This window comes from Seriola dumerili, unplaced genomic scaffold, assembly GCF_002260705.1.
Source record: "Seriola dumerili isolate Sdu_G_001 unplaced genomic scaffold, Sdu_1.0 BDQW01000003.1, whole genome shotgun sequence".
Taxonomy (NCBI): domain Eukaryota; kingdom Metazoa; phylum Chordata; class Actinopteri; order Carangiformes; family Carangidae; genus Seriola; species Seriola dumerili.
This window is the reverse complement of record NW_019174258.1, coordinates 13,482,656-13,495,332: the sequence shown is the minus strand read 5'-3', so window position 1 is coordinate 13,495,332 and position 12,677 is coordinate 13,482,656. Positions and strand designations below refer to the sequence as shown.

The window sequence follows — 12,677 nt, the reverse complement described above, 5'->3', positions numbered from 1 at the left end:
GGTTTTGCTATTGAAAATGGCATAATACTACTTTTGTCAAATATTTATTTCCTAAAAACAACAGACACTTATATATGTGGTTGATTTCTGGTAAGAGCATTTCATTTAAGTGCTTCTAAAATCATTAGAATTCATTCGGTTTTTATTGGCTATCAACTGATTTATAGAGAGACATCTATTAACGTCACATAATAACCTATTATAAAAAGCTATGATGCCAAAGGCCAGTGTCAGACATAAGATAATCATGACAACTATTTCATAATGTTGCCAGTTTATTGTTTACTCTGGCTGAACCACTCAACCGCTGGAAGCTTGTCAGGTGCTGGTGGCTCCAGTTAGTTGTACCCAATCAGAGGCCAGAGACAACTGGCAGGCCCGCCTCTACGTGAATACTATTGGTGAAATTTTAATACGTAGTGGTGTTATGGGCGGAGCCTGTGGCACCACGGTGAGTTTTTTCGAGAGGTAACATGTTAACTGCACTAGGCCCGGGAGGGAAGAGGGACCAAGCAGCTTTTCATTGACTGTACAGTTATCAACGGGTGAGTGTGCAACAGTGGAATAAAACATCTGTATCAGCGTTTTAATCCGCTGTAATGTCTGTTTAACGTTACTTCGTGTCCATATTCTCTCTGTTATTTGAGAGGCACCGATCAGGATACAAAGGATGTCGGTCGTCTATCACAGTTATTCCAGGTAGCTAGTTAACGATCATTTAGCGCCAGAAAAAAGGCTCGTGCAAGAGACAACAACTATTAAAATTACATTGAACATATTTACCTAAAAAGCTAAAGGGTGTCGCTTTTGTGAACGTTATGCAACATGTCTCTCCTCTCCCCTTTCACATACTACATCTGTTTGTGGGACAAGGACAAGGACATGGGCATATGTTGGACTAAACAGAGGTTTTCAAAGCTTTACATTTAACACGTTGTAATTCTGTTGTCCGTGTGGCTTCGACGTGAACAATGCCAGCTGATCTGGCATTACCTTTGTTCCAGATGTATTTGTGTGTGTGTGTGAGAGAGAGAGAGAGAGAGAGAGAGAGAGAGAGATGTGAAGCTACAGAGAAAACAAAACTTTATTTCAGTTGAATAAATATGGTGGCATCAGTGTGTCCAGAGTTTGCTGTACAAGCTAGCTTTAGCAAGCTGATGTTATCTTACATTTCCAAGGGACATCCACTTAAATTCCCCCAATTACCTAATTTGTTTGTCAATTAATGTTTAGCTTGTGGAACTACATATATTGACCTGTGTGGTGCATTTGTTAATAAATAGTACACGCAACTACACTGAATCTGTATAAAACAGAAAGCATGAAAAGGAGGATACCTGTAACATCTGTTTGTAATTGTGCCATTACCTATTGCTTGTGCTGCACTGTTTTAAAACGTCTGTGTTGGTGTACAAAGTGCAGCATGCTACTGCATAACTGATTTTAACCTGGTAACTTGACCCTTCACCAGAGATGAACAGTGCAGTGGCAATGGAGGCCACCCGGAGACGAACCCAGCCCAGTCCCAACGGGAAAACATCTAAAGAGGAGGAGCAGCCTGCACAGTGGGGGAGAGCATGGTGAGTTGTTATGCTACAGGTTGCTATGGGCTTTTGTATCATTAAAAATAAATCACCAAAGGTTTCACCAGAAGTTTATAACAAAGTAAAGCTTGGCTAAAGTCATTACGATTCATTGCTTCAGAACCATGCATATCTGCATTCAATTTTGTGCCAATCCATCAATTAAATGTTGAGATATTTCACTGGATAAGTGAAAATTAGGTGAACACGAAATCCATCCAGTGTATTGCCATTACCAAAACAATGCAGCTAGCAAAGCAAAGCTGTGTAAGAGATGAGGAGAAATCCTTTATAAGATTATGGAGTTATGTAATTATTATTTAACTTTTTTTTGCCAAATCATGTCATTTCCTTGACGCCCAGCAGACGATTTTCAGAGCAGATATTTTGCCTCGTCATAGCAGGAAAAGTACAGGTGTTATTGATTACATTAAAAGATACTGCATTCCATTTAGGTGAGCTTGTTCCAACGTCCTGGTGTTATACATGCTGCCCTACTGTCATTGCTGAATGTGACACCTGATGGAGGGAAGCCAAATTAATTTAATTTGTGCTTTCCTGCTATGACAAGCCTAAAAGTATGCCCTGGAAAATATATATAGCAAATATAACAAAGTTAAAAGGTCAAAAAATTGTGTAGTTAACTCTTTCATTATTTAGTTCACACTTGCTAGTTGCTTGTGCATTGTAGTTTACTGCTTAATACAGGACTTAACGTTATCTGGCACTGTGCTGGAATCCAGGCAAGTGGGTGTTTTAGATTTGAAAGTACATAATTATTTGTCTGTGGTAAAAATTCTTGCATATTTTTTGAATGTGGATATGTGTGCTTATACTACTCAGCGAAGTGTTAGCTCAACAATACACCTGACCATGTTACTTTGAAAAAGCACTACAAATGATATGCTGTTTATTTTGTTTTCTTAGTATTGTCGCATTCTTTTGACTAAAAAGTTTGGAGATGCATATTGGATATTCTTTATTTAAATTTTAAATTTTCTTTTTTTTCTGACAATGCAGGTGTAGGAGTATCTAAAGAGAGCTATGTTATCCAGCATGCTGGGTCACTGTTAGATGGGGAAGGGTCATTTTGAATGTTATTAGTAGCCCCTGTGCTATTCCTGCTGTGACAGTCAAAATGACTGTCTGTTGAAACAAAGTCTATACTTCACAACACACAGTTTCTGCTTAAAGTGACAATAGACACATTTTTTACTTAAACCTATTGCTATGAAGTAAATGTCATTACTCTATAGCCATTACATTGCACCGTGCGATGGCTATAGAATAATGACACCATTGATGTTTAGATTGGTTCCCTATATGTCTTGCTTTCATTATGCAATTCTGTCTGCCACTGGGTGTGAAATCTCTCAGGAAAACGAACACTCAATTTATAGTACAAAGAGTGCATCTGCCATTATGCAACCAAAATAGGAAGAAGACAGTGGTTTTGTTTTCTGCGGCAGCTATTAGTAGCTTTCCCCAGGTGGAGGAAATGGTGGACAGAGGAACAACCAACTGTGAAAACTCTACATGGCAAAAAAAAAGCTCTATTGTTGGAGGAGGCAAAGATGTTAAGATGTTTCTTGCTTTGGACAAGTAGTCAGGCTGATGGCGGTAGCCATGTTGTGATTTGGTCTTTGCAACTGCAGTGCCAACAGTAATACCAATTGGAAGTGCTAGAGGAGAATAAGTTGAAAAGTTGTCTGTTTCCACTTTAAGACACAGAGATTTGGTCTTGTGTGATGCATTCTATCTCTATTCTCAATTCACTAAATTGTCTGAGAGGACAAGTACAGTATACCGTCCTCATACTGTATCTGTTTGTGCGTCTGATTCATTCTCAGGGAGGTGGACTGGTTTTCCCTGATTAGCGTGATCGGCCTCCTTTGCTTTGCCCCCTTCATCGTGTTCTACTTTGTGATGGCATGTGATCAGTACCAGTGCTCCATCAGCCAGCCTCTGTTTGACTTGTACCGTGGAGAGACCACGCTGCTCTCCATCTGGTCCCGGTCACCCTCCTTCACCTGGTCAGCTGCCAAGATATACGCCATCTGGGTGGCCTTCCAGGTAAGAGAAAGGAGAGGAAAGTAGAGAAGTGAGTGAAATTGGAAAGAATAAATAGACAATATAAGGCAACAAAATTGTCCATTGTTACACACGTAAGCCAAAACAAGTTCTGTTTGTCCCTTAGGTATTCCTGTACATGTTGGTTCCTGATGCTGTCCATAAGTTTATTCCTGGCTATGTTGGTGGAGTGCAGGATGGAGCACGAACTCCTGCTGGTAATTAACACACACATACCCACGTTCATCAGTCCACCACATTTGTTTAATTAAGAGGGACCAAATATACTTCTTAATATACCTCTATAAGTAGTCCAAATATTGTAACGAAACATTTGTTTCTTATTTAAAACACATGTTTGACATTCATTCAGAGCAGTGTATAGCTAGTATCTTGAAAAATCCAACTCTTCCTGTATTGCTTCCTTATTCCCTAGGCCTGATTAACAAGTATGAGATAAATGGGCTGCAGTGCTGGCTGATTACTCATGCCCTGTGGATTGCCAATGCCCACTATTTCCACTGGTTTTCTCCCACCATCATCTTCGACAACTGGATCCCTCTGATGTGGTGTGCCAACATACTGGGATATACTGTGTCTTCCTTTGCTTTCATAAAGGCCTACCTTTTCCCCACCAACTCTGAGGACTGGTGAGTACTGACACATACACGGAAACTAGATAAAGTAGTTTGCACTGTAATAGCACATAATTTAATCAACTTGTTTTCCTCCCCCTGTTCTTATGATTCTGTAGCAAGTTTACTGGGAACATATTCTACAACTACATGATGGGCATTGAGTTCAACCCGCGCATTGGCAAGTGGTTTGATTTCAAGCTGTTCTTCAACGGCCGGCCTGGCATCGTAGCCTGGACCCTTATCAACCTGTCCTACATGGCCAAGCAGCAAGAACTGTATGGCCACGTCACCAACTCCATGATTCTGGTCAATGTACTGCAGGTAAGGAAGAACAAGAAAAGAAAATAGTTTAAAGGAGCTATTTGTAAGTTTTGCACTTGTTATATAGCCAATGTTAGCATTAACAGCTGTTTACTTACCAGTCTTGCCAAGATCTTCAGCTGTCTTTGCGTTTACAATACAAGAGCTTATAATACACACTCTGAGGAGCTACTTCTTCAGCGCAGACTGGATGCTACAGTGATTCGAGTCAGAAAGTGGGGAAATGGTCCTGGCTAGCTTGTGGCTAGCTGGTTAGCATGAAAAATAAGTGATAAAAAGTTGTTTTCCTCTGCTGGAGACAGCTCTTGCTTAGTAAAGAAATGAAGGTTTGATGCTGAACTTGCACCGTTTCTTCTAGACTCGTAAGTAAACTGCTTTTAATGCTAACACTAGCTATGTAGCAATAGCAAAACTTACAAATAGCTCCTTTAATAAAAAGGTATCTAACTCACTTCTGTGTTCTGAGTCTGTGGAAGCAGAAGTGCTTTAAAATGGAAAGATACCATCAGATATCAAAAGCTGGCAGTTACATGAAACTCAACTTTATCTTAACTTCTCATATTGGTTTTGAGTCTTTGACCTTTATAATGTGTAACCCTAGCCACCTATTTGTAATGTCATGTTTTTCTCACAAATGTTGCATTTCTTTGCATTTCACCTAAATACGGAGAGTTTGCTTAGATGTGCAAGTATCCTCAGCTCAGTCATTTTCCACTAAATATTAAATGTTAAAGCTAAAGGTTTAGCTAGAGATGGAGGACACTGCCCAGTAAGTAAGTTGTAATAGCTGGGTAACTGGTTGTTTTGTCTTTTTTGGTAGGCCATTTATGTGTTGGATTTCTTCTGGAATGAGGCATGGTACCTGAAAACCATTGATATCTGCCATGACCACTTTGGGTGGTATCTTGGCTGGGGAGACTGTGTCTGGCTGCCATACCTCTACACACTGCAGGTAACAAACATACTGTGTTCTTGCTAACACATACATAGTAATAATTATGTTGTAAAATTGAATTCTTATAATCACATATTTGATTCTTGGCTGAATCATATGCAAATACCTCTCTTATATTAGGAAGATGAAGTAATATCACAATGCAAAACTTTACTCTAATTTGTATTGAAGTTCAAACTTGTGTGTTTACATCATTATTGTAACTTCTTTTGTCCAATCTAGCTTTGAAATGACATCATCTCAATGAAAGTACATTACACAAAAAACATTTTCAATATTAAGTGTATGCCACACTCTAGCATAGACATTCAAATAATATATTAATTAAGCAGCAGTAAGTTTAAATAAATGTGTTTCTGGCTCTCCAGGGTCTGTACCTGGTCTACCACCCAGTCCAGCTGTCTAACGGCCATGCCCTGGCTGTCCTGTTGCTCGGCCTCATCGGTTATTACATCTTCCGCTCCACCAACCACCAGAAGGACCTGTTCCGCCGCACGGAGGGCTCCTGCTCCATCTGGGGCCGCAAGCCCACGTACATCGAGTGCTTGTACCGCTCCGCCGACGGTGGCGTCCACCGCAGCAAGCTCCTGACCACAGGCTTCTGGGGCGTGGCCAGGCACTTCAACTACACGGGTGACCTGATGGGTTCTCTGGCCTACTGTGCCGCCTGCGGCTTCGGCCACATTCTGCCGTACTTCTACATTGTTTACATGACCATCCTGCTGGTCCACCGCTGCGTACGCGATGAGCACCGCTGCAGCAGCAAGTACGGCAGGGACTGGAAACGCTACACAGACGCTGTGCCTTATCGGCTGATCCCTGGAGTGTTTTAGAGAGGAAGAGAGGAGGAGGAGTGTAAGGAGGGAGGGAAGCAGGGAGGGAGGGATGCAGTTTAAGAATAAGATAGATACAGAAATCATGTACAAAACTGGAATGGGGTAATAAGAGAAACATGAGGTGTGTGTATGACTGTGTATGTGTGTGTCATATACATATCAAGAATACATAACACTATATATACATGGTAACACAGCAGTTCATGTATTTGTATTTTTCATGCATGTTTGGACTGTTGTACGTGTGCATATACAGGCACAGTACAGTTTATTGCTATATGTCTCTGCCTTTGTAAAGGCAGTTTGATACACCAGTCTGCTGCTTTCTTTATGCTGTGACAATTTAACATAGTCAAACACATTTTTTAAAAGTACAAGCTCATAAGACCAAGCACAATTTTAACCAGCTCAAGTCAAAACCAGGGCCAGAAACAGAGCCAGTTCTGTAGTGAACTGGTGTCTGTGACACAATGCTGTGACATTCCCACTATGTAGCTTAGTATGGGTTATATGGCAACTGTAATAACTAATTTGTCAGATTAATAGAAAAGAAATGTTTTAAATTCAGTCATTTATCAAGACAATGACCAAATCATGGCTGGTGCCTGTTTCTCAAATATGAGAATATGATGCTTTTATATTGTAGTAAATTGAACACCTGTAATTTTTTGCTCAGAGAAATAAGCAATTTGATGCTGTCACTTTACACTCAGGTACCCTATGATAGGGGCTATTCATTGTTTTGGCTTTTGCAGACTAAATGAGAAATCATCAATGATGGCTAATGTATTTATTAATCAATACTAACTATATTTTGTTGCTGCCCTACTGGCTTAATGGACCAAATGAGATTTTTGGCTCCAGTGGCGTGACCCTGCCTCATATAAGAGTTATGTAATCTCTGTATGAAGGTCGTCTGAGTGCTTGGATTTATTCACTGTCTTTTGCTCGTCTTGTTGGTGAGAATTTCCCTCATTGTGGTTGAGAGAGCAAGTTCACATAATTCAGGTTTGTTGTAGACAGGACAACTATTAACAGCACTTCCTGTTCTATCTGATGAACTGACTGAGCCTGCAAGGACTTCTGAAATGTAACAATTACATTTAGTTAGATCGTTGTATTTGCTCTTTGTTAAATCAGCAGTTTAGCCATCCTTAGCTCTGTGCTGATGAAAATGTTTTTGCCGTGTCCAACCATCACATTTGTTTTGTTTGGTTTTATTTCCTCATACCAGCACTGCCTTTCTTATAGTGAAAAAGTAACAAAATAAAGTTCAATTTTTTTTCTATCTATCCATTGTGCTTCTTTAATCTTTTTTTCACTCACTTTTTTATGCCCCATCTTGATCAAAAATCAAAGTGGTCAAAAGCTTTAATTTGACCTTTTCAAGTGTGGGGATCCGGAATGAGTCGGTCAATGTGATTTTATATATTTGTGAATGTGAAGGTCTAACACAACAGTAACAATAGTAAAGGTTTAATAGCATTAAAAGGTAACACCAACTCACGCCATTGGAGCCATTGATGTCCTTTTTAATTTCCAACACTAGGGGGCAGCAGAGGACAGCTAATCCCAGTGGGCAGTCTGCAAAAGAGAGTTGTATCTGAATGCAGGATGTATGTTGTAAAAAGGAAATGTCCATATTTGGAGTGGGTTTATCTAAAATTATAGATTCCACATAATCCCTCAGGTGAGATCACACATGCAGTCATGTATCCGTAACTCACTTTAAACAGGAAACTGCTCATGCAAATGTGGAGCTCCCCACACTGTCTGTCAAAAAGGTTTTTGTTATTCGGCCGATCCAGACTCAAATCATTGCATTATTCTTGTAATGCACTCACTCTTTTAAGTAGAACAACTTACTGTGTTATCTCCATCATTAAGTTAGTGTAGTTGTGTGCATGGACAAAAGCTCATAGGGATATGTGCTGGATAAGACCTATCAATGAAAGTGCAATCACAGTTCAATTTTATATTATTTTTTAACATTTTGACCAACTACTGGTCTTCCTCCTAATCATGAACTCTAAGTCAACTGTATAAATAGTGTCTACAGCACGGACGCTTTTATATACACAACCTTTTCAGACGCTTAAAACAATTCTGGTAAATGGAACCGGACAATGGTGGCTGAGGGAAAGTTTGTATACCAAAAACCAGAAAAGAATACATCGAACAACATCCCTGAATGAAACTATACATTTATGCTCATGAAGATGACATGACAGCCTCAAAAACGTCCAGAACAGCTGCTAAATGGACCTTGCGGTGAGACTTTTCTCAACATCATTGTCAGGGTATTCCTTCAACAAGGGGTATTAGTCTGACATTCTTGGAGCTACCTTGAATCCACCATGTAAAATACATTTTTAATGTGGCTCATAGTAGGTGAAGACATTGCCATTTATAATTTGACAGCTTGTTCTCAAGTGTTTTAGAAATCTATCGGACCTGAAGCCCTATTATGCCATGTAAGCACCGGCCTGCTCCCTGAACCGCACCATCAGGAGGTCTCCTATCAGTGTTATGGATGTAAATCAGTTAAGATAATGGAAGACTCATTGATTCCCCTTGCCTTTGTTCAAAGCTAATGCAATATGCACCAGATTCATTACATCGCATTACATAGAACCAAATTACCGTTCATTCTTTTTTTTTTTTTTTTTTTTTCAGGTTAACTGATTCTCAAATTATCCCTGACGGTGAGGAAGAGTTGTGTGAGACTGAAGGCGCTCTGCTGGGCGATGGTCGGGTTCACTCATAACCACGTTGACAAATAGCTCTCTGTGAAAAGAGATGGAGCTCTGAAGAAAGGGATGACACTAAAAGCTAGACTATTGAATTTGCAAGTGGGGGATCATGCACCCATCCATTTAAATGTCCAGTGTACACAATAACCACATTGTGGAAGCCCCCTTTTTGCAGCTGCACATTCATCGGCAGCAAGGGGCAGGTGGGGGTCAGGGAGAAAGAAATAGCTGTAGCAAAGAAGTGGGGGCTTTGAGTGAGTGGCAGAGAGAATGAGAGGGAAAGACAGAAAGGCGGAGAAGTAGAATGAGATATACAGAAAGCACAATGGAATAGTTGGAGTTGGTGCCACTTCTCAGCTGAAGTTGGCTTCATTTCCCGAGAGGCCAAATTAGTTTTTATTGGAAGTTTGGGGGGTAAGAGAGTTTGGGTGAGAGCTGAAAGCCAGGAGGAAAGGGGCACCTTAGAGGGAGGAAAATACACGGTTTGTCAGCAAACTGCAAGCACTGACAATTCATGTGTACCATAGTAGTACAGCAGACCACTAAAGAGCATCCCGGGCCGCAGTAGGCCTAATAATCACATTGCGGTGGGTGAGGTTAGATAGACTGGCTGCTTGTGGTTGGTATCAAAGGAGCAATTGTAGCTTTATAATGTTGATTTTTCATGCCTCTTGTGCTTGAGGTTGATGGTTACAACATTTATTGCAAATGTCTTTCTTTTATTTCTTCTCCTCCAACAGCCTAGCAACAAAAAGAATCACTCAAATCTTCCATCTGCCCGCTGGTCAGTAAGCCCAACATTTTGATCTGGAATATTTCTATTTGATGGACAGCCATGACATTGTGCACAGACATCCATAGTTTCCAGACACAGTATCCTACTGACTCTGGTGATCCCCTGACTTTTCCTTGAGCTCCACCATGGGGTTGACATTCATTGTATAATGATATGAAGGACTTCTTAACCCTGTACGTGCCTGGGTATTTACTTAGATCAGTGGATGGAGCACAGCTGGTTATTCATAGGTCTCGGTTAGTGACTAAGGGTGACCGGGCCCTTGCTGTTAGAGCCCCCAAACTGTGGAACAGTCTACCTGTTGAGATCACACAGGCAGCATCACTAGTATCTTTTAAAACTCTTATTAAAACATTATTTTATCATAAAGCTTTAATAAATGCTTGATATATCGTTGTGTTTTATTTTCCCAGGATAATGTAGGACAATTTATACTTTCATGTAACTTATTTCTGTTTCATAATGTGATGGTTTTCTCTTTTTTTTGTGCTGTTTTTTTTAAATTCCTCTTTTTTATTTCTTTAAAGCACTTTGTAACTTTGTCAAGAAAAGTGCTATAAGAATAAAGTTTAATATTATCATTATTATTAGTGGAAATAATGATAATAAACATATTACATTTTTCCAAATATAACCAAAAAAACCTGAAAAACTAATGGTATTCCCATCAGTTCCAAGTTTACTTTGTATTCAGTGCTAATTGGAAAATGTTAGCATGCTAACACATCTAACTAAGATGGTGGACATGGCAAAAAGTATATACTCTATACTGAGCATGTTTGCATTGTCATTGTGAGCATGTTAGCATCTTTTAGCTCAAAGCATCATTGTGCTGAAGAGAAGCCTCTTGTTTTCTTCTACTCTGCTTTCATCAGCATCTCCGGTTCCTTCATTGTACATCTAACTGATAACAAAAGTTATCAGAGTCACTCAAGTTTTGTGTTTCCTTTATTCTTCCACTGATCTTCCTTTCTTCCCCCCCCCTCATCTGACCTCTGACCTCTACCCTGGCCTGTCCTGTTAGCTAATGGACAGACTGACCTTCAGACTAAACACAAAGAGCTCCACTAGTTTGATGTTAAATGTCAAGGCATGTGGTTAACACTGATCGGCTTCAATAAGGAAGGATAACCCCAAAGCTGTTGTGACTGCTGAAGAATCTTTGGAAATCAAAGCTTGGTCTGATATCTGGTCCTCCTCAATCTAGCAGCAACTTGAACTTAACGGCTCCAGACCAAACGCATCTGTCTTTTGCCTGAAGCCAGACAAGACATCCCACCTAAATTCTAAGTCTCTCTCTATTGTGCTCTTCCAGACATAATGAAACAGGTCTTAAATTGAGAAAAAGGGGCCTGCCAGAATAAGCTGAGAGAATCCTATGCCTACATTTTAGACTTGACTCCTTGTAAGTCACAGAAGAGAGTTGAATTAAAAAAGGATTAGGAGCAGAGAAAGAATTAGAGGGATTAAAAAGGGATTCTGAGGCTGCTCCACAAATCCATAGCTGATGTGGTAAAAATGATTGGTTGTAGGTGCTGCATCTCATATTAACAAGACTTGTGAGGCACAGAAGCACGCTACTTCACACATAAGCGGCCGAACCAGCAGGAGCTCAGGCGCCAAACTGCCTGTATTTTACATGTTTGGAGTGTGGGAGTCAAGGGCCTGGCTTCCTACTTCTCCTGTGCTGATAGTCAGACTCCACTTGAGAACAGCTTGAATCCTGCACCGCTAACGCTGAAACAAATTGAGCTTGATAGAGCTCCAGGGGAGCTGCTGTGGCAGTAGTAACACTTACAACGTTTACCGGATTATAAATAATGCTGAGAGATCAGCAACATTTAAGTTTCCTCCCAAAAACACAACCAGGGGGAGGACAGAGTGACTAAATGTACTTCCTCTGAACTCACAGATGCAGACACCACAGAGTGTCCACAAGCACGTCTCCCACAAATGCGATCTTGAACATTACGGCACATACACAAGAAACAGGTGGGTACTTTCCAGGAGGGGATTTGTTTGACATGTTTTGTTGCTTTGGAGACAGGCAGTGATGCATGCGTGGGTGTGAGGGTGTGTGTGTGGCAGAATTGCCCGGGTGACAGCCAGTTGTCCAGTGGGTAGGGAGCAGGGTAAAAAAGGATATTAGCTGGCACTGGAGTCCTGGGATGAAGCTGCCAAACTGGGCAGAGCTTCAACATCAAGGACGCCCTCTGACCAGATTTTCCCAGCCTGATCAGGCCTCACCCCACTCCAGAATCTGGGTTATTATCTGACATGGCATCCAGTGACAATGACAGCCACTGACAGTAATTTGGGGTCAGACTCTGATGCAGGATCCAATTATTCCAGATTCTCAGGTCTCCTCGCAATTAATGCTGGAGTGAATGTCTTTTTCCACATCATCGCACACTTAGAAACTGGTGAAAGCTTGACTCCTGCTACTTTAGCTCGAAATCTTTGTAATTTCTGAAACAATGGACCCTTGATTTCAAAAAAGGAAACAAAATAAACTTCTCATTTCTGGTTGAGGACTGTCAACAAATGTCCCTAGCAGATTTTTATTAGCTATTGCTAGCTGACATGTGGTGGTAGAAAAGTCTTAAAGGTCCCATATTGTTTAACATGAGATTCCTGTGTCTTCTATGATTATACAGCAGGTCTAGGTTCTATTTTAATACTGTGAAGGTATCAAAGCACTCAGTCTGTAACTTTGTGATATCAC

At 40.6% G+C, this 12,677-nt stretch overlaps 1 protein-coding gene across 1 annotated transcript; it reads left to right on the top strand.

Moving 5' to 3' along the window:
• Positions 1–457: 457 nt before the first annotated feature.
• Positions 458–7,695, top strand: dhcr7 (7-dehydrocholesterol reductase). Its single transcript, XM_022746143.1, has 8 exons — positions 458–545; positions 1,472–1,580; positions 3,434–3,656; positions 3,781–3,871; positions 4,090–4,303; positions 4,408–4,612; positions 5,433–5,564; positions 5,936–7,695. Exons 2-8 carry the CDS (start codon positions 1,474–1,476, stop codon positions 6,398–6,400), a joined length of 1,437 nt encoding a protein of 478 aa, XP_022601864.1. The 5' UTR covers positions 458–545; positions 1,472–1,473; the 3' UTR covers positions 6,401–7,695.
• Positions 7,696–12,677: the final 4,982 nt, after the last annotated feature.

Coding starts and splice junctions, on each gene's coding strand:
- dhcr7 (XM_022746143.1), top strand. CDS start 1,474: ATGAACAGTGCAGTGGCAATGGAGGCCACCCGGAGACGAACCCAGCCC. Junction 3,657..3,780: donor CCATCTGGGTGGCCTTCCAG/GTAAGAGAAAGG, acceptor TTTGTCCCTTAG/GTATTCCTGTACATGTTGGT. Junction 4,613..5,432: donor TTCTGGTCAATGTACTGCAG/GTAAGGAAGAAC, acceptor CTTTTTTGGTAG/GCCATTTATGTGTTGGATTT.